General features: G+C 51.0%; 9 protein-coding genes across 9 annotated transcripts; 3 read left to right on the top strand and 6 right to left on the bottom strand.

Annotated features, from left to right (window-relative positions):
- Positions 1-309: 309 nt before the first annotated feature.
- On the bottom strand, positions 310-774 carry P174DRAFT_425550 (uncharacterized protein; the record flags this gene model as incomplete). The annotated part of the gene is made up of 2 exons (XM_024825297.1): positions 310-605; positions 660-774. The coding sequence occupies 2 exons, from the start codon at positions 772-774 to the stop codon at positions 310-312; spliced, it is 411 nt and encodes a 136-aa protein (XP_024677598.1).
- Positions 775-2288: 1514 nt separating this feature from the next.
- Positions 2289-5189, top strand: P174DRAFT_516199 (glycosyltransferase; the record flags this gene model as incomplete). The annotated part of the gene is made up of 6 exons (XM_024832303.1): positions 2289-2397; positions 2456-3212; positions 3271-3431; positions 3490-3853; positions 3909-4265; positions 4328-5189. 6 exons carry the CDS (start codon positions 2289-2291, stop codon positions 5187-5189), a joined length of 2610 nt encoding a protein of 869 aa, XP_024677597.1.
- A 187-nt stretch (positions 5190-5376) lies between these two features.
- On the bottom strand, positions 5377-6332 carry P174DRAFT_464724 (DUF2985 domain-containing protein; the record flags this gene model as incomplete). The annotated part of the gene is made up of 2 exons (XM_024830440.1): positions 5377-6156; positions 6240-6332. 2 exons carry the CDS (start codon positions 6330-6332, stop codon positions 5377-5379), a joined length of 873 nt encoding a protein of 290 aa, XP_024677596.1.
- Positions 6333-7330: 998 nt separating this feature from the next.
- P174DRAFT_379677 (uncharacterized protein) lies at positions 7331-8729 on the bottom strand (the record flags this gene model as incomplete). Its single annotated transcript, XM_024822930.1, has 2 exons — positions 7331-8378; positions 8446-8729. 2 exons carry the CDS (start codon positions 8727-8729, stop codon positions 7331-7333), a joined length of 1332 nt encoding a protein of 443 aa, XP_024677595.1.
- Positions 8730-9463: 734 nt separating this feature from the next.
- On the top strand, positions 9464-10979 carry P174DRAFT_455214 (Zn(II)2Cys6 transcription factor; the record flags this gene model as incomplete). Its single annotated transcript, XM_024829298.1, has 2 exons — positions 9464-9574; positions 9642-10979. 2 exons carry the CDS (start codon positions 9464-9466, stop codon positions 10977-10979), a joined length of 1449 nt encoding a protein of 482 aa, XP_024677594.1.
- Positions 10980-11242: 263 nt separating this feature from the next.
- P174DRAFT_507830 (uncharacterized protein) lies at positions 11243-12520 on the bottom strand. Its single transcript, XM_024831408.1, has one exon. It carries the CDS (start codon positions 12343-12345, stop codon positions 11500-11502), a length of 846 nt encoding a protein of 281 aa, XP_024677593.1. The 5' UTR covers positions 12346-12520; the 3' UTR covers positions 11243-11499.
- Positions 12521-13939: 1419 nt separating this feature from the next.
- On the top strand, positions 13940-16247 carry P174DRAFT_471524 (putative MFS peptide transporter; the record flags this gene model as incomplete). Its single annotated transcript, XM_024830605.1, has 6 exons — positions 13940-13965; positions 14277-14332; positions 14379-14657; positions 14705-14840; positions 14884-15530; positions 15586-16247. The coding sequence occupies 6 exons, from the start codon at positions 13940-13942 to the stop codon at positions 16245-16247; spliced, it is 1806 nt and encodes a 601-aa protein (XP_024677592.1).
- A 47-nt stretch (positions 16248-16294) lies between these two features.
- On the bottom strand, positions 16295-17089 carry P174DRAFT_455212 (GFA family protein). The gene is made up of 4 exons (XM_024829297.1): positions 16867-17089; positions 16735-16820; positions 16574-16684; positions 16295-16522 (listed from the first exon to the last, which is right to left on the bottom strand). The coding sequence occupies exons 1-4, from the start codon at positions 16970-16972 to the stop codon at positions 16454-16456; spliced, it is 372 nt and encodes a 123-aa protein (XP_024677591.1). The 5' UTR covers positions 16973-17089; the 3' UTR covers positions 16295-16453.
- A 973-nt stretch (positions 17090-18062) lies between these two features.
- On the bottom strand, positions 18063-19917 carry P174DRAFT_446075 (sugar porter family MFS transporter). Its single transcript, XM_024828491.1, has 3 exons — positions 19794-19917; positions 19414-19739; positions 18063-19368 (listed from the first exon to the last, which is right to left on the bottom strand). Exons 1-3 carry the CDS (start codon positions 19889-19891, stop codon positions 18200-18202), a joined length of 1593 nt encoding a protein of 530 aa, XP_024677590.1. The 5' UTR covers positions 19892-19917; the 3' UTR covers positions 18063-18199.
- Positions 19918-22348: the final 2431 nt, after the last annotated feature.

The following is a 22348-nucleotide window of genomic DNA, read 5'->3' as shown; positions in this document are numbered from 1 at the left end:
GATTACCCACACAAAAGATCATATTTCCTCGATCTCCATAAGAAAGCACAGCGTACGAAGGTTCTGCCATTAGCAATTATACCTAGGAAGCAACAACTAGAATACTAGCCATTCAAAGACTGGTTGCCCCCCTTTGGTCCTCGAAAGTTGTTTGTGTGTTCTACCATATGAGTGAAAAGAAATGAAGCTCTATCGGGCATACTCGTCCATTTCTAATTGCAAGTGAACAGGCAAATCAACGATTCTCAAGACTATTCACCGATCTAACTACGTCATGGATACTGGTCGCCATATTCGTCCTTTCCATACTCATGTTTCTCGACTGGTCGCTGGCTTTGCTGGAGGTGGCCATGCAGCAGCTCCAAATAGAGCTTGCCGGCCCACCTCCCTCAGCTGCGCATTCTCCCCTCTCAATTCCTCTAGTCCGCGTGAAAGTTGGTGCACCTGCAGCTGCGGCTGCACGTTCTCCTCTCGCGTTTCCTCCAGGTGCCGCTGTTGCTGCAGCTGTCGCTCCTGCTGTCTGCGCACCCTGCGGCGGTCTCTGGCATTCATTCCTCCTTCCGACGCCGCCGCTGTGGGGATTGGTCCCCCTGCTCGGCGGGCCTCTAAAAAACTGACATTAGCTCATACAGTGCGGTAAAAGTGTTATCGGTCCTCACTTGGGCATTCGAGAGCCCGGGTCGTGAGGGGCAAATCCCCTCCTTTTGCCCGCGCCTCTGGCACAGCTTGCACCACACCTCCTTCATCCATGACATCCATCGTCAGAGCATTCATAGTGAGAGTAAAGTAGCGGATGTACCATAATACGAGCTGGCCCTTTGCCACTATGAGGAGGGCGACTCCCCCGGTTTGGATTACTCCCCCCACCAGAACCGGACAACGCTGCTGGTTGGTGGTGACTGAAGGTAGTGGAAAACATAGAAGGAAGGACTGCTGACAGATCGAAGAGAAAGGTAAAAGATGGTAGTTAGCTGTAGCAGGCAAGGGCAGGGAGAAAACAAATCCCTTTTTGCAGAGCAGTTTTGTTTTGATATGGTCTCACCATGCTCTTTAAGGATCGTTGAGCAAACCTAGTAGACACAGAATATTTTTCCTCCTCTTTTCTTCTCTTTCGTTTTTTTCATTTACTTTCTCCCGCCATAACCAACGTTCATTCAAATAGTAATGGGACACATGCACAATAGCCTTAAACATAAACGCGCGGAGAGCCAACAGTGACTCCTGGAAGCTCTAGCGACAATGGAGAGGCTGATCCATTGCCCCAACTTGTCCCAGTAGCTTCCATTTCACCTAATGTTGACGCGAAAAACAAGTGGGAAATGTTTCAACAGGCGGTAGTTGCTAAGGATCCACCAGAGTATCATGATTTATTGAGAACAACACTGCCAGGTGAACATGAATATCGCGAAGGTAGCAGTAAGAGAAGGAACTGGACATATTTAAAACTATAACATGTGGAAAAACTGGAAATAAATTGTAGGTTCTATCTTTTTCTTGCTAGTTCGGCGAACGATAACGGTTTTGGCGTTATGAGAAGACGTACACCACCACAGTCGATCTCTCTGCGAAGAATCAAAATCATTGGCCCATTTTTCCGGAGAGTTACTGCGCTGAATTCTTGATGAAAATGGCACAGCTAGACCATGGCCAGAGTGACTGATAAATTGCCTGGAGAAAGGTATCTAGGGTAGTCGTTTAAGCTTGCATAGCAGTTGGTAGCCGGCGTACAACCCTTGAAAGACTTAGTGATGGTGAACGTGCTATTTTGGAACGATCTGTGGACATGACCTAGATGGAGTAAAAGGCTTGAACTTAGTGCGATTAAATGAGCATTGCCTAATTATATCAGGACCCCATCAGGAGTACTCGGGGTAAGTGGCTGCAAAGGTTCGTTCTCGTACTCACATCACAGACAATAAGAAAATACGTGCTGCATATGTGGATCTCGACTGCGGGTCCTAGATCCTTCTGAGTTTCCGCCGAGCTTGCGGTTCGGCGAATCAGAGAACAAATTCGTGTTCGTATAAACCTTAAGAACCAACGCCTCGCTCCACTCGTTGACTCCACCCTCCCTGACCAGATTCCAGAACGCCCGGATAAGGAAAGAAATCCAATGGAAATCCCACCCCTGAAAACCCGAAGTTCAAGTCTGCTCCTGGCAGATCATGTCGGTGTCGAGAGTATGATCTTTGCCAAATGGACGATTAAAAGGAGGCGTGGAGGCAAAATGCCACTTTGACCGACTCTGGTTTCCTCGCTCTTATTCACTCCATCTGAGTCTAGCCACCATGGCTACCAATGACAATCGGGAGGTGTTCGAGCTACCAGCAGAACCCATGGTGCTTCCTCCATCTCTCCCCGGTGCGGCCATCGGCAAAAGCGGCGTCAGTATGAACGGTACGGTCTATAAGGCTCATAACAGGGTATCTGAAGGCGGCTTATATCATATCTGCAGATGACGGCCGCGTGAGTATCGACTGGGACTCCAGGTTCGTGCGAGGATTCTCCAAGCTGTACAGTCGTCCGTTTCTAGGACGCCCTACAACACCCCCGCCAGATTACTCCGAGCTGGCCCCGCAATCAGCCGACGATACAATAGAGATCTCTGGACCGCCACCGGTATATCCCGAGTCTGTCGTCGAAATTGAAAAGAGCTGGAAGGTTAAGCTGAATATTGTGATCCAAGTCGTCGGGAGCCGAGGCGATGTGCAACCGTTCATTGCCCTTGGAAACGAACTCCAGCGATATGGACACCGGGTGCGACTAGCTACGCACGATGTGTTTGAAAGTTTCGTCAGGGACTCTGGATTGGAATTCTACCCGATTGGGGGCGATCCAGCCGACCTGATGGCGTACATGGTCAAGACTCCTGGCCTCATTCCAAGTATGGAGAGCCTGCAGGCAGGCGATATCCAGCGCAAACGCATCATGGTCCGCGAGATGTTGCGCGGGTGCTGGCGATCCTGCATTGATCCTGATATGCATACTCAAGTACCTTTTGTGGCTGATGCGATTATCGCTAACCCGCCGAGCTTTGCTCACGTCCATTGTGCGCAGGCGTTGAGCATCCCGGTGCATTTAATGTTCACCATGCCCTGGAGCAGCACGAAAGCTTTTCCACACCCACTGGCGAATATGAGCGGTGGCAATGCAGACGAAAGTTTGAAGAACTATGTTTCGTACGGCGTGGTGGATTGGCTTTCATGGCAAGGGTAGGGAAACCAACGACATGTTATGTCAGGAGCAGTGAAGGTTAACCAACACTTCCAGACTGGGCGACGTGGTCAACGAATGGCGACGAAAAGACCTCGACTTGGAAGATGTGGCTATGTTTGAAGGCCCTCATCTTGCAGAAATACTAAAGGTCCCATTTACATACTGTTGGTCCCCAGCGCTTGTTCCCAAGCCTCTGGATTGGCCATCTTATATCGGTGGGTACAGATTGGTTTGTGCTGTCTCAACTTGGGAACTAACAGGACCCTTCAATAGATGTCTGCGGCTTTTTCTTTCGTGAGACCCCGAAATACGACCCTCCAGCTGACCTACAAGCGTTCCTCGCATCTGGTCCTCCACCGGTTTATATTGGGTTCGGCAGTATCGTACTGGAAGACCCGGAACGGATCACCACGACTATTATCAACGCTGTAAACGCAGTTGGCGCGCGGGCGATTGTTTCCAAAGGCTGGTCCAACTTGGGCGGCGCACACCATGACAACATCTACTACATCGGGGACTGCCCACATGAATGGCTGTTCAACCATGTGGCGGCTGTCGTGCATCACGGAGGGGCGGGTACCACAGCTTGCGGATTGCGGTATTCCAAGCCAACACTTATTGTTCCCTTCTTTGGAGAGTAAGTACATTGTCTATAAACTATCATCATTCCGCCAACTAACAGTTCTTAATAGCCAGCCATTCTGGGGCGCCATGGTCGCTGCAGCCGGTGCTGGACCTGCCCCTATACCACATAAGCAGCTTACCGACGATGCGCTGGCCGCTGGCATTCGGTATTGTCTCAGCGAACAAGCAGCGGCAGCAGCCTCGACCATTGCGCACAAAATGAGCTCAGAGTCGGGCGTTCACGCCGCAGTCGCGTCATTCCATCGGAACCTTCCCCTCGACCGTCTGCAGTGCGATCTATACCCATCCCAGCCTGCCGTGTGGTCCGTATCCGTACCCAAGAGTCGACAAAAGCTCAAGCTTTCAAAGTTCGCCGCAGAGGCTTTAGTTGCGGACGGGTTAATCGACAAGAAGAATCTCACCATGTACGTTGAATGACCCCTCCACGTTTCTCCCTTGTTGCTCTCAGCTACTGACAGACTTCTAGACATCCCATTAACCCCTTACTGATTGAAAACCGTCGATGGGATCCCATTACGGGCGGAGCGTCTGCCGTGATGCGCACCACCACCGACCTCACTGGTTCTCTTTTGGGCACATTTTACAAGCCTATCCAGGAGTATCAGGATTACCACAAGCGTCGTAAGGACCGGCGTTCGAGCAGTATATCTACCCAGGCCTCCCACATGCCCAAAAGCAGCTCATCTGTCGGGTCCACGTCGACGAATATCGTGAAGGGAAAGGTGGCCGCGGGTGCTGGTGCTGGTGCTGGTGCTGCGAGTAGCAACACTAAGCCGCCATCCGATCAAGGCGGAGGAAAGCTTTTCGCGAGAATGGCCGGTGCCTCCGCTAAGAGCCTGGGTAGCTTTGTCCCCACCGCTCTCAAGGGCATAGCAGTGGACATCCCACTTGCGCTGACCGAAGGACTGCGCAACATCCCTCGATTCCACGGCGAGGAGCCCCGGGATAACGGTCCGGTTACAGACATCAAGAGCGGCTTTGCCGTCGCGGGAAATGGGTTCGTGTGGGGGATGGCGGAGGCAGTGAGCGACATAGTCGTCAAGCCATACCAAGGGATGCAGCAGGATGGCGCCAAAGGTGCGGTTAAAGGAGTCGGCAAGGGCATGTCGAATATGGTGTCTAAAGCTGGTTGCGCCATGTTTGGGGTCTTGATATACCCGAGCGCGGGTATTGCGAAGAGCTTGCATGCGTCGATTCATTCAAGGACGAGGAAGTTGATTGTCAAGGCCCGCCGTGGTGAAGGTGCATGGATGCTGGAGAGCGGCCAATACACGGACACGGACCGGGACCAGGTCGTTACTGGATTTCGAGGAATTATCGAAGGGTAAAGAAGAGGGCGTGAATTGTCTGCAGGAGGTGTCATGGAGTTTCGAGATGTTAATCACTACAAGGTTGGCTCTTCGACATCGTTGCGCTACCGAGGGAATGATGACTCGGAGAAGATAAAGCGAATGGAAGTCTTAACCTACATATATACAGCAATAGCCCAGGATCAAGCGTATCATACGAGAAATTTCAAACGCAGTTCTCCCCCTTCTCTGCAACAGCACTATCGGTTGTTTTAGTCTCTGTTGATCTCGCAACCCTCCTCGTCTCGCAGAAGACCATATACCCCGCCGCACCAGCCACAACACAGGCCAAGGCGACAAATAAGCCCGTCGTCCAACTGGGCCGGTTGAATCTGTTCATCCCCCACATACAGCCAGCCAGGCATCCTTGGAATATGGTGTTCCACATGTTGCACCAGACAACAAAATCCATTTTCCACGTCGCCGTCGCCGGTGCGCGGCCCCCATTTATCGAGAGGTCAAGAGCCTCTGCAGTAGCAGATTTTTTTGGCTCGCAACCACAGTCCCCAACACAGCCAACATATGACACAATAATCGGTAAGCGATACCACGCTTGATGAATGCTAGCCAAGCGCGCGATGCCAGCGAGACTCTTCTCCCGGTCCCTCCCCGCCATCCGCCAGCAGCACCACCAGTACAGATCCCGGAACCGCCACGGCGCAAGTCCGAACCCCGTCACGCAGAATAGCCCGTTCAGGATTTGGGAGGTGATCTCGATCCAGACCCGGCGGGAGGAGTATTGATCGTTGCAGGACGGGTGGCACATGGCTGGGGCGGCATTGCAGATTAGCAGGAATAGCATCCCGCCCCAGCCGACTATGTTCAGTCCGTAGATGGTGATGAAGAATCCTTTCGGGGTTGTTATCCAACGCCACGCCTGAGTAAGCCAAGCCCTCTGATTCGCTGCAGTTGGGACATGTTCGGGGGAAGTGTTGCTTGTACGGAGCTATCCCATCAATTAGTGTCAAGTTCGCTTCATACAGAGTTTGAGGTAGATGCATGCAGACATTAAGGATGCATGCTGCTTACCTCAACATGTAGTTCGATTTCCTTGTCCTCTAGGGCTGGAGACATGTCTAGAGCTCCACAGTCAGCCCTAGTAAGCGGGTCGCATTGTGCCATGACATTTTTTAGCAAGATTCGAATGAGGCACGGGAAAGATTTTCGCAAGATAAGGAGCGGGACTTGTATCAAGTGTCTAGTTATGTTCGTCGAAAGGACGCGCGAGAGAGTGAGCCTGAAGGGCGATTCTATACCCCTGTTGAACCCTGCTTCTTGCTTGCCTGGCAATGGCGCTGTTTCCGGGTCCGCGTTATGTGGGGCTCCAAAGGCTGCTCAAACAAAGCTCAGCTTGAAGGTCTGGATCTTCTGCCCCGCCCCACTTGCACAATGCGAATACGGGCGGGTCTGTTAGGTGGGTTCTGGGTGGCTTTAGTGTCGTAGGCTTGTTTGCTTTGCGTGGACGGTGGATCTGGGATGGATATTGTAACCTGAATTGGAGGGATATCCCGGTTGTATTATCGATTCCAGTAGTGGTGGCAGATTAGATTATCTGTCCGGGCGTTACGGGTACAACAGGTATTCAATTTAGCCCAGCAAAAAGTGGTAGGCTATATATATTGGTGAAGATAGTACATAAGCGGAGAGTACCTAGATGTCTGGTGCTCTCGTGACAGTGAACAATTCTAAAAAGGCGGCCTGGAAAATAAACTGCCAATTGGAATCTTACCATTGTGCCTCGCCTCAACTGCTTCTGAACCCAGGACAGTCAAGTCCTAATTAGAGGATCCGGTGTAGTGCAAATCCCTGCACGCAGCCTAGCCCAGCCCCGTACGGCAAAGCCCTTGTCGAGTGGTGACCTTCCCAGCTGGCTGGAATGCCCTACTATGGTATGCGGTCTCTATACTCTTGGACCCTCAGGGGGACTCAAGTCAACTTTCCTAGAGCTAATAGAAATAGCAGGTCGTCGCCTTAAGGTAGTAGCCATGATCCAAATTGATGAAAGACTGTCAACCCCGTGCTCGTGCTATCTCCTCTCCACTTGGAGCCACTACCTCGACCATCGTCGTCATCATCTTGCTCAAGGGTGATCGTACGCCCCGGATTGTTTCAGGATATCCTCACACTAGCCAGTTTTCCAATCGTGCCACGACATCCGCAACTAGCTGCTCGTAGTATATGCCAAGAGGAAGGAACATGGACTGGTGGGCAGTGATTTCATCCATCCCGTCCATGGAGAGCGGAACCCAGAGCTGCTTTTTGCAGGCTTCATTCGAAACCAGACAGAAGTGTCGGCCCCCTGATCTCGAACCAGAGCTTGAATCACCGCGTCTGCTTCCACGTTGGTCTGAATCGCACGACCTTGCTGGAGGAGAAATACTGTCCACCTCTGTGGGAGAAGGCCCTGGATCTACCGCCGAGTGAAATGAGTTGCCGTCCGTTCCCTTCTTTCGCTGTCCAGGTATCATCGATGTAGAATGCCGACGCTCTACAAGATTCTCATGTCGTTCCGTAGTCTCGCGACAGGTAAGCCGTTTCTCATTCCACAGTCTCGTTTCTCTGTCGATGTCACTCTCCAGATTTTTCTTCACAGGGTAGGCAGTCGTGTAATAGTTGACGAACCGGAACCGCCCGCCTCTCGAGCTGGAACCGGTCAATCCGTCAACCTTGGCCAAGCGACAGAGTCTCTGGTGTCGTCTTAGGAGACCGAAATAATCGTTCAAGCATCCGGCGTGGTCATAGTATGAGAACACGTACTGTAGCGCGGAACGGGATAAATGACGTGAATTCTTCTCCAAGAAATGGCGCGCTCCATCCCAACCTTTCCACCGAGGCTTGTTCACGTCTTTTGTCAAGGCCGGGTTGAATGTTGCGTCCTCGTTCGCGATGATGTCGCGTAGGGCACCTTCCTGACCTTCGCCTCCACTGTTCGTATCTGCTTTGCGATGAAATAACCTGCCGATTCCTGTTCCAACAACGCGTGGATTAAGTCCAAGGAATGGTGCATCGAACGCTACCAGGCCAGCAATGTTATGCCTCAGGTTCTTGCCTTCAATCTGACCAGAGGCAATGCGAGATGTCATGAGGGCAACCTCTGCAGCGATAAGGCCGCCTAGACTGTGGCCGAGGAGGATGATGTCCAAGTCCGATGCCTCGTGCGGAGATAACCTGAAAGACGCTATGAGGGGATTGAAATACGAGGGATAGTTCTGCTGAAAGCTAGGAAATTACTTACCACTGGCTGATACCATCGCGAGCGTTGTGTAAAGGTCCCCGGGTCTTGTAGCGTGGATACATTTTCGAGTACACAACATGGGTCTCTACCAGCGAGACCGTCAGCAGGTCATGGACCTTCCTAGGAAACTGATAAAAGCTGTCCTCTGACCCCAAGAAGCCATGTATGTAAATCAGGAGTAGCCTGCGCTTTCCTTCCCGCTTGGGAAGTTCACAGCGATCGGCGTCGGCGGACCGCGGGAGACATCTCTCAGAGAAATAATTTGGGGGTTCGTATATCGACATTAGGTCATGGATGCTAGATGATTGGAGGGAGTCAAGTCAATGAGAGCCCGCGACGTACCTTCCGGGGGTCTTTGAGGATTCGTGCCTCACATACCCACAAGACTTGAGGTTTCCCACCGCCACCGCTAAGGATTTGATCGTATTCGTATATGAGGCCCACTTCGGACCGAACACTCAGGGTCGAAGGCGAAGCAAGACAAATAGGGTTTCCATTAAGACTGGTTTCTGATACAATAAAGTTGAGTCCCCTTTTTTGTGGTGCCAATCAAGGTGGTTATCCGAGGCCGCTACTGTCTCACTTCCTGACCTTCGCTGCGAAGACTGGCCATCTTGGCGAACTTCAACACTGTTTCATGTCTCTGATCAATAGTAATGAGTCCTGGAGACGGGCAGCCATGCTTTGTTTGGGGGGAACCACGAAATAAAATGGAGATCTTCTGGGGCGTCCTTTTTTGGAAGCTTTGCACCTCGAATGGGGGTGAAACGTTTGAGGTTATCGGCTGCTATTATCCATTCCATCCAATCAGGAGATTCAGGACTAGCGTTTCGGGCATTCTTCGCAGACTTGGACTCTTGGTCGGCCGCAACTTCTGGAGTTCTGCCTACCAGTCCCGGTCCTGATCTCTGGAATCGCTCAATCTGCTCCCGCTTTGATGCCGATAACCTTGTAATATCATACATGTATACTCTTCCTAAGTGGTCATGCTGGGCTTTCTCTGAGCGGCGCCTCATTCATGGGTGAAGAGACAGTGGCTCCAAATATTCAGCAGGCGCGAAAGAGACACCGCGCCCGCCACCAAAAATCGCGCCTTGGGTGCTTCCCTTGCAAGTCGCGACGGGTCAAAGTAAGTCCGCCTTTTTGGTCTGCTCTTCTGATCTGCTCTCCCGGTTCTCCTGTTCACGCGTCTGTAGTGTGACGAAGCCCGTCCTGTCTGTGGCTCTTGTTCTTCCCGCGGTGAGCCATGCTCCTTCCCCGAACCCCCAGCAACTTCCGACAGAACACCATGGGAACGGCCACGCTTCCGGCATCGCGGTGCTGGGAGTTCTCATATCCATGACTCGCAACCCTTTCTGAAACCATTGGAGATATGTGCGTCGTGGTCGGCGAGCATTCCCACTCCAGTAAATGACCACTCGTTGAATATGGACAACCTCCTCTCCATGCAGTTTTTCCACTTGCACACGGCGCAAATGATGTCCCTCAATCCGCAACGGAGCATGGTCTGGCGGCGGGTGATTCCAGACCTCGCTGCAAGCCACCCCTATCTTATGCACCTGCTCCTCGCCTTGGGTGGTATACATATGATCGCGGAGCACACCAGGCAACGGCGAGGCGAGAGAGATGCAGTAGATTTGCTGGTGGTAATGGATCATCATCAGCGAGGGCTACAGGGATTTAGGGAAGAGGTGGCCAGGATATCCAATGCCAATGCTGAAGCTGTTTACGCTGGATCTCTCCTCCTCGTCGCGTTCGCCTATGCGTCCCTCCAGGTCCCGGAGCTGAACCCATTCGCTACGACTCTATACCAACAACCACCCGGACCGATTTGCAAGCTCCATCTGAGCTGGCTACATCTTGTCCGAGGGGTGTCCACCGTGATCCGTGATCAATGGCCTGCCTTGAAAGCCAGCCGCATGCGGCCGATGGTCCTACATTTCCATGGCGAGGAGTACTGGGATGATCTTCCATTTGTTTCATCCTTGTCCAATCTCAGTCACTGCTCCCCGCGCTTTTTATTATTTGCCCAGGGAACCTGTCAAGCCATCGCGGACCTGAGGGCTTCTTGCGACGCCATACAATCTCCCGATAGCAATGGGCTCCGCTTAACTCCCGGATTTTCTCCGGCGTCGTCGGACTGGGCGGGAGATGCACCATCAGGAGCCATAGACATCCTGGAAACAGTTTACTCGCGCGTTGTGGCTGTGTTAGAGTGTTCGATCCGCGAATGGGGTTCGCCAGATGATTCCCACATCCAGGCCAATCTTGAAGAGGCCGCAGTGCACTCTTGGCCGAACTTGGTTTCAGATGACTTTATCGCCTTGGTGGATATGGACGAACCGGAGGATCTTGGCTGGGGACTTTCGCTGGTCATCTTGGCTCATTACTATGTCGTCAACACCCTCATGGACTGCTGGTTTCTAGCGTCTTTCAAAGAGGAAATTCTTAAGATTCAAACAGCCGTCTCGAATCTTCACAACGCTCAGTTAAGCCAGCTTATGATGTGGCCCGTGAAGGTTGCTACCACTTGAATGCCTTCTAGCCGTTGAGATTAGCCACGACATGGATTAGCGAGAGCCCTAAGCCTTCCGCGCGTTTTCACCTGCAGGAGCTCTTCTCCGACGTAGCTGACCTGCGTTCGTCAATGCTCGAATGCTCCAAAGATGGGCTGTCCTCTTTTCAACCATCTGGTCTTCTACACGCACAGATGTCATATTTCGGACCTCTTCTTAAAATGACCTTTCCCGGGCATTTTGGGTTTGTCTGGGCTCATTCAGATTCTCCGCTGGAATGCCAATCGGTCAAGTCAGCCAGTTAAGCCTCGCCTACTTATTCTGCTGGGAACCTGTATTTCGGTGTCTGCTTCGCTAGGTCCATATTTTGCTTTTTGCCCGGTGATCCCCGCTATTTCCTCCCGGCTGGTTTTGGGCAATTACCAACCATGTGCATATCCCTGGTTCGGTCGCTTAAGGGACGCCTACATGTCTGTAAGTGGCAGAAATATACATGATACGTCGTGCCCATTGAATGGAGCTGAAGAGACTTGAGTTCTCATTCTGGAAGCCAGGATTCGCAGAAGCGAGTAAGCGCTTCCAGATCTCCTGCAAAGCCCTCGAATCTATCTTCACCAAGCATAACACGATTGTCACCGCCTCCAATATCAACTATCCATGCTTTATTTGTGGCTTCTTCAATTATGATATTGCCCTGGTTGATGTCTCCCCACAAGATTCCAGCCTGGTGCAACAGGTTCATGGTGCAGAAAAGCTCGTTTCTCCACTGTTGGGATTGGCGCCGGCGACACTCTTGGGAAATAGCGGAGATGGCGCAACCTTCAATCCATTGTGCTAGCATCCCGAAAACTTTGCCTTCAGAGGTTATTGCCAGGCCCTCGATGGTAGGAACGCTGATCTCTATGCCCTCAGTGCGGAGCTTGATGAGGCTTTGAACCTCGTCAATGAAATGTTCTTCCATGCCAAACATACATGGTTTAAAGAATTGTGGAGAGCCGTCGAGTGTGAAGACTTTTTGCGGTATACGGTTGTGTTTTCGCTGAAAACTCACTGCAAGGATCTCTCCTGCACTTATTTTAGGACGGGATTCATCGTGGATGGAACATCTATCAAGGGGATGTATGTCGTAAGCCGGCAGAACCGATGGGCCCTCCTTGAGCACCTTGATTGTCGATTCGCTTTCATCACGCTGGATTTTCAGTTCAAATGTTTCAACGCTGAGATATTCCTCCAAGGATTTTGGTGATTTTCTGCTGTTGGAAAGCTGAATTATCGACGGTAAACAGACTGATACAACCATCTGACATAGCTCCCACCATGAAAGCTGATTGTCAGGCTGTGAACTACAACGATCATGAATTCGAGACACTGTTTCTGGAAACATTCAAACTCAGAGTTTGGTGGTGCCTCGTCTTTTTGTTTTTCAAACTTAATGAGGAATTGTGTCCCATGGTAAATTAATGATATAGAGACACTGGTGCCCTTAATGGCACCATAGGCCACATAATTCTGTAATGAATGGAGGTCAAATGGAGTACTGCTAACAGACTCCATCATGGTCTGAAGATATGAATGGATGCATTGAGTGTTGATACTTTCTGGAATCCAAGTGATCTTTTAAATATCTGCATCAGCAAGGCTTTGCCCCCACCAACTTGCCCCCAGTTCCTGAGAGATACCCCGCTTCTGCCCCCCTGCAGGACACATGCACTGTCAGCAAATGCTCGGGAAGAAGATAAGGTTAGGCCTGCCCTCCGCCATAGTCAGGTCGAGTCCTACCTAAACAGGAACATTTGGAAACCAAGATTTTAAGGGCAAGGAATCTTTGCGCCTGGGGGATTGCATCCTCCCCCATGAGGATTCTCTGCAAAACAGCCCTCGATGCACCTGCATAGATTACCAACACCCATATCTGGATCCGCACTAGTCTATGCTTAGCAGCACTCATCCTTTTCATATTTAGCTGCTACAGTCCTAGTTAGAACCTCTTAGTAATTTCTTACCATCCAAATCTAGGTTATAGATTTCATGGCTTCTAGCCCGTGATAATTTATAGTAATCCTCCTGGAAAAGGCTCAGAACCTCTTATATATGATATTAGATGTTGGGGTTTAGGGTGGAGGTTAATAAATGCCCCCTCGTGAAGACTCGCATAATTAATGCCTTTTCAAAACACAGTGGCAGGTCTTGAGTAGAGTGATTGTTGAGGTTGTAATAGATACTCATCTCCACACGCAGTAGAGTTTATTTTCTCTCGCCATAACCAACATTTATCCAAATAGTAATGGGACATATGCACAATTGCCCAAATTATAAACACAGCTATGCCATCGGGCCCTATCTAGACTCACGCAACGAAAGCTGTTTGTAGCTCTGGTAGCAGGCCTCGCTGACGCAGGCAACATCGGTGGCAGTCCCTAGGGACAACCCAGGATCTGGAGATAAGAGCGTACATGCAGCCATGAAGAGCAACTCCAACACGGCGCCATGCTGAGTTTGCACACTCAAGAATCTAGGGGCTGGCGACTTTCTACCAGGGACCAACCAGACAACAGAAGACTGTCCTCGGCGCAATACGTCAAGTTTCTCAACAGTGCAGTATGTGTGGAAACTAAGTATTCTCAATAGGCTCACGTTATTGACATTGAGCACCATCCTCAAGGTGTCATCCCTGTCATTCCAGCCTATAGTGAACATCGTACGGCCAGTATGTTTATTGATCAAATTGAGTCCCTGGAAAGCTATCCAATGGTTTGATCTCCGAACCACAGTGGTTCTTGCCCTCTTAACCTCGAATCGCTACAAGGTCAACGCAAGGAGTAGTACATAAGTAGTTTATCCAGAACTGACCTCATATAGTGCTATATTGTTGGTGGCACGTGGATATACCTTTCCTCCTACAGCCCCGGCGATTTTACGTTTGACAGACACGATGAAGCACTGGCAGAAAGAAATGGCGAAAGCATCCAGAAGCTTCCATGGCCCACCAATCCTTACACATGAGGTAAACTGAGGTGCTAGCTTGTTGACAGAACAAATGTCAGACGGACCTGATGGCGTGATAGTGGACTCGAATTGATCAACGTGCTTTAGCTTGCAGCCTTTCCCTGATAAGCACGGCTAAGCAACAAATCCGACCTGAGGTTACATTGCATATACATACCTCAAATGGTTGTGTCCAATGAACCTCACTTGATACTTCGGGACTAAATCCCAGTGAATGTTGCATGATCGTGTTACCGACGGAGTCCGTCGTTTGCCTACAACGCAAAGAACAGACCTCGATGGCGCGACCAGGTGAGCGTCGATAAAAAGGGAACCATCCATCTCCTCGTCTGAAACCGTCAACCAGTTTCATCGCACATCAAGATGTGTATGTTCGTCCGGCCCGTTGCCTAGCTATACTGACAATACCAGCTCCACCAGGTGATACCATTGCCAGCAACACGATAAGTTCCGGTTCGATCAACGCCAAAGGCGACCTCGAAAAGCACAACTACGAAATGACAGCCACGTCTACCGAAACCGACGACTACCCTGCTCCCACAGAAGAAGAAAAGACCTCCCTGCGCAAAGTCCCCGCGACCCTCCCTCTGGTGTCATTTTCGCTGTGTGTTGTCGAATTCGCGGAGCGTGCATCCTACTATGGCGCCAAGAATATCTTTTCGAATTTCATCCAATTTCCTCTTCCAAAGGGTATACTCCCCGTGTTCGTCTTAAGGAGAAAATCTAACCGAAGACAGGTGGAAATGGAGCCGGCGCTCCCCCGAGGGGCACACAGGAGACGGCCGGTGCTTTGGGAATGGGCCTGCAGGCTAGCTCAGGGCTTGTCCTTCTGTTCGCCTTCCTTGCCTACGTCCTGCCTATTCTCGGTGGATGGTAAGTTGATCCTCCTTGTGGGTACACTCATCTGACGGCGTAGGTGGGCCGACGTCTATGTGGGCCGGTACAAGGCAATCTGCGTTGGTGTAGCAATCTGCGGCATCGCACATATAATCCAGATCATCGGCGCTATACCGTCCGTCCTCCAAAAAGGCCCAGCCCACGCCGCGCCTCCGTTCATAATCGGCCTTCTCCTTCTGGCGCTTGGGACTGGGATCTTCAAGCCAAACATTGCACCCACGATCCTCGACCAGAATCGCCAAAAGAAGCAGTATACCAAGGTCCTGAAGACAGGCGAGAAGGTCATTGTCGATCCGGAGTTGACCACCACGCGAACGATGCTGATATTCTACGCATTCGTGAATGTTGGGGCTTTCTATATGCTTCCCACCGCGTATGCGGAGAAATACGTTGGGTTCTGGCTGTCGTGGGTGCTAGCGGGAGCGATATACTTTCTTCTCCCGGTTATGTTGGCGTTGGTGTATAAGAAGACCTACAAACAACCTCCGAGCGGCACTTCCGATCTTACCAAGGCCGTGAAGATCATCTCGACCGCTCTCCGACGCAACAAATACCGCGTTTGGAAGAAGAATTTCTTTGACGTCGCTAAGCCTAGCGCGCTCGCCGCGGAGGGGATCGAGGTAGATTGGGACGAGAAGCTTGTGGACGACATTCGACGGACGTTAGGTGAGTTAACTACCTAACCCTTTCAAAGACTACTCTAACAATCCGAGTCGCACAGTGGCCACTGAAGTCTTCTTCTACTTCCCCCTCTGGATCCTGAACGACGGCGGCATCGGCTCCGTCTCCACTAATCAAGGTGCTTCGATGACTACCAACGGCACCCCCAATGATCTCCTCAACAATTTCAACGCCTTGACAATCATCGTTACGATTCCCCTTCTCAGCCACGTCGTCTACCCCACTCTCGCGCGGTACAGGATCTCCTTCGGCCCCGCAAGCCGGATCGCCTTCGGATTCCTCCTCGCAACCATCTCCAGCGTCATCGCAGCGATAGTCCAGTGGCGCGTATACGAGACCTCACCTTGCGGCTACCAGGCCTCAACCTGCGACGGCGTCAGCCCACTGAGCATCTGGTGGCAGATCCCGAACACGGTGCTGGGTGCGCTCTCGGAGTGTTTTTGCAATGTGACGGCGTATGAGCTGGCGTATTCGCGGGCCCCGCCGAGTATGCGTGGCCTAGTCACGGCCGTGTTTCTGTTTACGAATGCGCTGTCCAGTGCGCTGGGGGAGATATTGATTCCGGCGACGAGGGACCCATGGCTGATATGGATCTGGGCCGCGCCGGGTATTGCGTTGGCTGTGCAGACTGTTGTCTTCTGGTGGCGGTTCAGATATCTGAATGATGAGGAGTTTATGACGGATGAGAAGGATTATCAGTAGCTATATACCCTTCCCCACAGCTTGTAGGGGTAAGGTCAAGAATTGATAGCTCGTCGATTACTGAGAATCAAGGTAAATAATGAACTTCTCAAACACTCATCCTCCTGCCACAGAACACCACTCGCTCCCCTTGCTATTAGCAAGTCACCTCCGCGACCAAATATCCACTATCAAATGAGATCCTTGAGAAACAAGATCGACAAAAATTACAAGTTCTTCCCATCAGGCTCATAAACCTTCAACCCCTTGACATCGATCCCATGGATCGCACGTACCTACACTCTCAGCATTGCCCACTATCAACGCCAGGGGCAGGACAAACATACATTAATCGCCGTAGGCTGATCCTCACCCGGAAGTGCAGACTGAGCATACACGCTCGTCCCACAAGTGCGACAGAAATAATGTGGATAATTGCGCGATGCGAAGCGGTATTCCTGTCTCCATTAACCCAATGTACAGACGCTAGAACGGGGAGTTAGGATACTGTTACTGCGTCCTTGTCCATCTCAAAGGTGACCTTTGACGTGGGGACGAAGGTGAGCATGTAGCCGTTGATGTGGCAGATGGAGCCTGTGTCTGTCAGCTGGACGGTCGATGCCAAGATCGGGAGTTGTACAGTTGCATGAGACGACGTCTGTTTCTTCGATTGGAGGGGAGGTAAAGAAGGAGAGTTTGACGTTGCCGCAGTGGCAGCTTGCGGTGTAGGATTTTTGATCTGACATTCTGAGTGTTGTGGTTGGTTTGACTTGATGCGGGGTGGGAGATGTGACTATATATCAGCATCTCGTATCTCGTGTCTTCAGAGTTTGATATGTACCCCGTTGTTGAGTGGTGGTTGGGAACGCCGGAGTCAACGGTTTCTCTGGATTGTCTCAGCTGGCTTGTCATACGAGTCTTAAAAGTCATAGACCTCGGCTGCGTGAATACGAGGTGTGACCCAACTCTAATATGATAGACGTATTCGATTACCTCCGTGGGATATGTGCCCAGTCTATTCATCTACGTAGCTATGGTAACAACTCATCCTATGCAGATATGGCTTTCCTTGACCAGCAGGCGTCCATGTTGGTTAACTGGGTTTGATGGGCAGTATTTCCAAAAGGAGATATTGACATCACGTCTTTTCTCGACCTTGTGTTTTGTTGACTTTATCTACGACGCTGCATAATGTATTCATATGTGTTTAGTGTCCAACAGCTTCTCACAACATCCAATGAAAATGTGAGCAAGAATCGATGAAGGTTGGGTGATGGGTGAGGGGCGAGGGGCGATGGGCGATGGGCGATGGGCGATGGACAGGGAAACAGCAACTGCGGTTACATGGATAGCATTATGTCTAGGGCAACACTGCTATAAATGGTTCATAATCAAAACTGAATATACAGCTTTTAGATTCCATGTTCAATTAGGAGAGCACAAATATTTCGGGTTTGCAACTAAGCGATCTATATATCCTTCCGCGCATGCCTACTATACTTCTTCCTCAGCGTGGCCCCAGCCTACCCATGTCAGTATATATTACGGAAAATACAAGACAGACACTCACCTTCATCAAAACAAGTGGAATACATTCAATGGAAGGGAACCAGAGGAATGACTGGAAAAAGGACGATGTAAAAGATAGCGCAAGTCAAGGTCGATCAGTCAAGAAACCGTCCCCTGGAACGTCCAGATACTCGGAAAGATCATCAAGGATACGACCTCCTGACAGGTCCTAGGGTCGTTAAGTTTGTTTTCTTTGCATGTCCCTCTCCTTATTCGCATGCTTTGGTATCTATGAGTTTGGTTGCTTCTACGAGTGTTGTACAATATCAGGAATTTTTATAGTGCATTAAACATGAATCCTTCATCTAGTTGGTTGGCCATATATCACAGGATAGATGTCAACAATCGTATTATATATACTACATCACTTCCACATCACAACATAACCAAGAGCGTGTATCACATCATGCCGTCTTCGGAACAGTCTCTTCGGCGGTCTCCAAATGCGAATCCCTAGCCTTCTCCTGCTGCATCTCGCGGAAGGTAATGGTGGGAGTCCAGTGCTTGCTCAGCCGGGCACTGCTCACCTCGCCGTACAGCTCATCCACCTGCTCGAGGGTAAGGCCCTTGGTCTCGTAGATCATAAAGTACACAAACGAGATGCAGAGGAAGCAGCAGCCACCCCAGATGAAGAAGATCTTGGACTGCAGGTTGGCGTTGCCCGGGCCGTAGTCGACCAGATACGGGGTGGAGTAGGCGATGGCCCAGTTGAGCAGCCAGTTGGTGGCGGTGGTCATGGAGAGGGACTTGGCGCGGATCTTGAGGGGGAAGATCTCGCCGGTGACGACCCAGGCGCTGGGGCCCCAGGTGGAGGCGAAGAAGAAGATGTAGATGCAGATGAAGGCGATGGCGGCCTTTTGGGCGGGTTCGTTGTGGACAATGACGACGCCGTTGGCGTCCTGCCCGGTGGTGGTGGTGCCGAGGATGGCGACGAGGAACTGCGAGACGCACATGCCGACAGCACCCCAGAAGAGGACAGGGCGGCGACCCCATTTCTCGATGGCGTAGAGGCCGGGGAAGGTTGAGCCGACGTTGACGCAGTTGGTGATGAGACTGATGGTGAAGGAGTTCTCGAAGCCAGAGTTCTTGAAGAACTGGGTGCCGTAGTAGAAAATGAAGTTGATGCCGGACAGCTGCTGCAGGGCTTGCAGGCCGCAACCGGTCAGGAGCCGCTTGAGCAGGTTGCCCTTGAAGCAGTCAAGGTAGGTGGATTTGCCGAGGCTGAGCTCGTACTCGTGGTTGGCCTGGATCTCGGCCAGTTCCTCGCGGACGGCCGCGTCATCGGCAGAGAGGCGGCGGAGACGGCCGAGGGCTTTGGCGGCGCCTTCGACGTTGCCGTTCTTGATCATGTACCGGGGCGTGTCAGGGAGGATCAGCATACCGCCAACGAGAATGATGGACCAGGCAAACTGGACAGCAATGGGGATGCGGTAGCTGCCGGTATCCGTGCGGTGCTGGGTTGAGTTGTTGACAATCGAGGCCAGCAGGAGACCGATGGTGATGGAGAGCTGGTAGGCACCAACGATAGTGCCTCGGATCCACTTGGGGGCGGTTTCAGATTGGTAAAGAGGGACTGTCCATTAGCAGGGTCCTGTAAGGCAGTGGGAGGGAGACATACTCAAAGCAGAGATCAAACCAACACCGAGACCGGCAAAGAAGCGACCAGCCAGGAAGAGGGGGATACCCGTGGCGGCAGTCTGCAGGATGACTCCCAGGTTAAACACCTGGGCCGAAGCAATCAGACCCCAGCGACGACCGATCCGGTCACCCATGGGAGCAGCAGCCAGAGCACCGAAGAATGTACCAGCAGAGAGGATGGAGACGATGGCGGCAGACTGAGAGGAGGTAACATTGAGGTGTCCGGTGGAGTCACGATAGCCGGTGGAGAATTGGGCTTGCCAGTAGGGCATGGCAAGAATGCCGCTGATTGTTCCTGTGTCATATCTAGATTGGTCAGACGAGGTCATTGCAGGAGGAATCGAGTGTAAAGGGACATACCCGAAGAGAACACCTCCAAAGGCGACGAAAAGACCGATGACAATAGCCGGCCAGGACTTTCCTGGCACGCCTTCTGGCTTCTTGAGCATGAACCCCATTGTGCAAGTATTATTATGAGCAGATGAAGAAGAGGTGTCGAGTGCAGAAGAGACAATGCCGGTATGGCGGGGAGATGGGGTGCCTTTTATGTGACCGAGCAAGTGAGACAGTCACACTACAGCATCGGGCAAAGCAATCGACGCCGCCCGCAAAAGACACAGCATCTCCGCGGTTAAGTTTATGTGGTCAGCAAGCCATACCATTCTAGCTCCTTGGCGGAAGTCTAATCCCGGCAATCTTGGCGGGGGATAGACAGTGGTAGACTCGACGATGGCCAGTCGCCATGCCAGTCCCTGTCTGTCACACGAGGCCTAGATCCAGCCAAGAGAGTAGAACCAAAGTCATGAAGGCGACTTTACTCATCCAGACGACCGGTGAGAGACTTTCCCAGATCGACCGGGGCAGAGCTGGCCATGGGTGTGGATAATGTGTATCCCCATGGGGGAGAGCGGGAGGCCTGAGAGGGGGGGACCATCGTTCGGCTTCCCCAAGTTTCTGCGACGCCGGGCCGGCTAACGTTCTGTGTCGCAGACTCTGCTGAGTCTGACTGGGGAATTCGACTTGTTCCCCGGAGAAATGGCCATAGTCAAAACGCCGTCCCGAGGCGATGATTGGTTTGTCTCGAACATTTCCGCCGAGGATTCTCCCATTGGATCATTTCTCGCCTCTCGGCGTTAGTGGCTGAACTCTACTGCCAAAGTGCTTCGAGAAATGATCGTTTGCCCTCGCGGAGCCGGCCACACTCCGGCTATTTCCATGAAATATTCACCGAGAATCTTCCTGTTTCTGCGCAGTTGGGCATGTGAATGGTCGTATTCCTCCGACTGTGGGGCCCCGCAACACCAGCACCTCGAACTACCTGCATTGAGCGTACCCTCTGTAGGGCACACTGTGAAGTCTTTTCTCCCCCCTTTTTAATTTCTTGTCCCGCCGACTGTTGCTTCCGATCTTCGCAATCGGGACGACAAAGTTCGGGCTTGAGACCATCGGCCAGTATCTCATGAACTTAATCGATTGATTCCCACACCGACTATGGATCAATAAGGTCATCATATGACCCAGTCTAGTGATCGCATTGGCGAGAGAGGCAAGAATTGGCGACATCCATGTACTTGTCCCTGCAGGAACGCAGACCCTTGAGAGGGCATGACATTCCCTGTGTTGCGGGTTGATATATATGCACAATGGTAATATATATATTCCACCTCAATAATGGAAGCTATACATTTATGATTCTCTCTATCTTATATATATCCCTGTATATGTATATGCCTGCTGTGTAGCAGAACGGCACAACTATTCACGAAGATTTTCGGCGATGGGACAGATACCCCCTGCATAGGAAACTATCAACCCATAGGAGGGTTTTATTCTGGTGGATATATCAGCATCTTCGTGATAAGCAGAGTCGCATTTATAAGAAGCAGACGAATGACCATATCCGAACGAAGTGTTAGGTTAAGGCTCACTGAAGGGGGCGGAGTGTTGGGCCAAGCCTTTGCATATATAGTCAAGTGACAAACAGTCGGATATTGTCCCTGTAATGACCAGAGTCATGATTGCTGCTCTGGACAGATGAAGCTGTCTGAGACGGGGCATTGCATGCTTCTATAAGCTGCTGGTGACGAACCGGCTATTAAGCAAGGAATCATAATTGTACGGCGGATTATACCTATACTTTCTACAATCTGCATTTGGGGATTAAGGAGAGGAAGATGGTTTATTTAATCTGCATCAGCAATCTGGTTCTGGAGTCGCCTGTGCCGGGTCACATCTGATACTCCTCTCGCTGTCAAGCTATTACATTCTCTTTTGAGAGTATGTCTATCACAATTTGTATTGAGTATGCTCATGAGAAGTCCTAGCAGAAAAAGGGGATTCATTATCAGTACCAGAGTGACCCAGCTTTCATAGAATTACAACTTGATAACCCTGGTGAATAATATCAATATGCAGGGTCACAATTCCCCGAATGTTGACAGCTCATATTTGAAGATAGCTCAGGAGCAAGAAGACCAAGCTTTTCCGAGCCTCCCACAAGTCTCGGTGTTTGCGAAAAGGATCTACAGGCTATTTCTATCGCGTGAGATATGAGTGTCTCCAATCTCCAGGGCCGTCAAAAATAAGGAAATGGAGGAATATATCCGCCATACTGATGGGAGCGGGTTGTAACAATGTAGCGCGATGAATTTGTTACAAGATCTTGTTGTATAAATGGATTTATTAACCAGATAAACATTTTAAAAAGTTGTTCGATACACTTGCTTCTTCGTGGAGTGGTTACAAGTTGCTAAGGTGACGGAGAGATATATATCCCCACTTTGAAGGGTGTGTCAAGTGTTGTCCGTGATACTCGCAAACTACCAAGCAGTGAGCAGTCGCCAGCTACCAAGAGTCGTTCAGCTTAGTGTTGTAGTATCATGATTTCTCGTAACCCTTGTCGTCATCGATCTTCT

Source organism: Aspergillus novofumigatus, assembly GCF_002847465.1.
Source record: "Aspergillus novofumigatus IBT 16806 chromosome Unknown P174scaffold_11, whole genome shotgun sequence".
NCBI lineage: Eukaryota > Fungi > Ascomycota > Eurotiomycetes > Eurotiales > Aspergillaceae > Aspergillus > Aspergillus novofumigatus.
The sequence above is the reverse complement of the archived record's forward strand: the minus strand, read 5'-3'. Positions and strand labels throughout refer to the sequence as shown.

What these genes read in the sequence shown, in the direction of transcription:
- P174DRAFT_507830 (XM_024831408.1), bottom strand. Translation starts at nt 12,345, where the DNA reads ATGTTTCCAGAAACAGTGTCTCGAATTCATGATCGTTGTAGTTCACAG.
- P174DRAFT_455212 (XM_024829297.1), bottom strand. Translation starts at nt 16,972, where the DNA reads ATGTCAGATCAAAAATCCTACACCGCAAGCTGCCACTGCGGCAACGTC. An exon ending in AGACGTCGTCTCATGCAACT is followed by an intron (nt 16,821 to 16,866) that starts GTACAACTCCCG and finishes TGACAGACACAG; the next exon opens with GCTCCATCTGCCACATCAAC. An exon ending in ATCAGCCTACGGCGATTAAT is followed by an intron (nt 16,523 to 16,573) that starts GTATGTTTGTCC and finishes CTGAGAGTGTAG; the next exon opens with GTACGTGCGATCCATGGGAT.
- P174DRAFT_446075 (XM_024828491.1), bottom strand. Translation starts at nt 19,891, where the DNA reads ATGGGGTTCATGCTCAAGAAGCCAGAAGGCGTGCCAGGAAAGTCCTGG. An exon ending in TTTGGAGGTGTTCTCTTCGG is followed by an intron (nt 19,740 to 19,793) that starts GTATGTCCCTTT and finishes TGACCAATCTAG; the next exon opens with ATATGACACAGGAACAATCA. An exon ending in TGGTTTGATCTCTGCTTTGA is followed by an intron (nt 19,369 to 19,413) that starts GTATGTCTCCCT and finishes GCTAATGGACAG; the next exon opens with TCCCTCTTTACCAATCTGAA.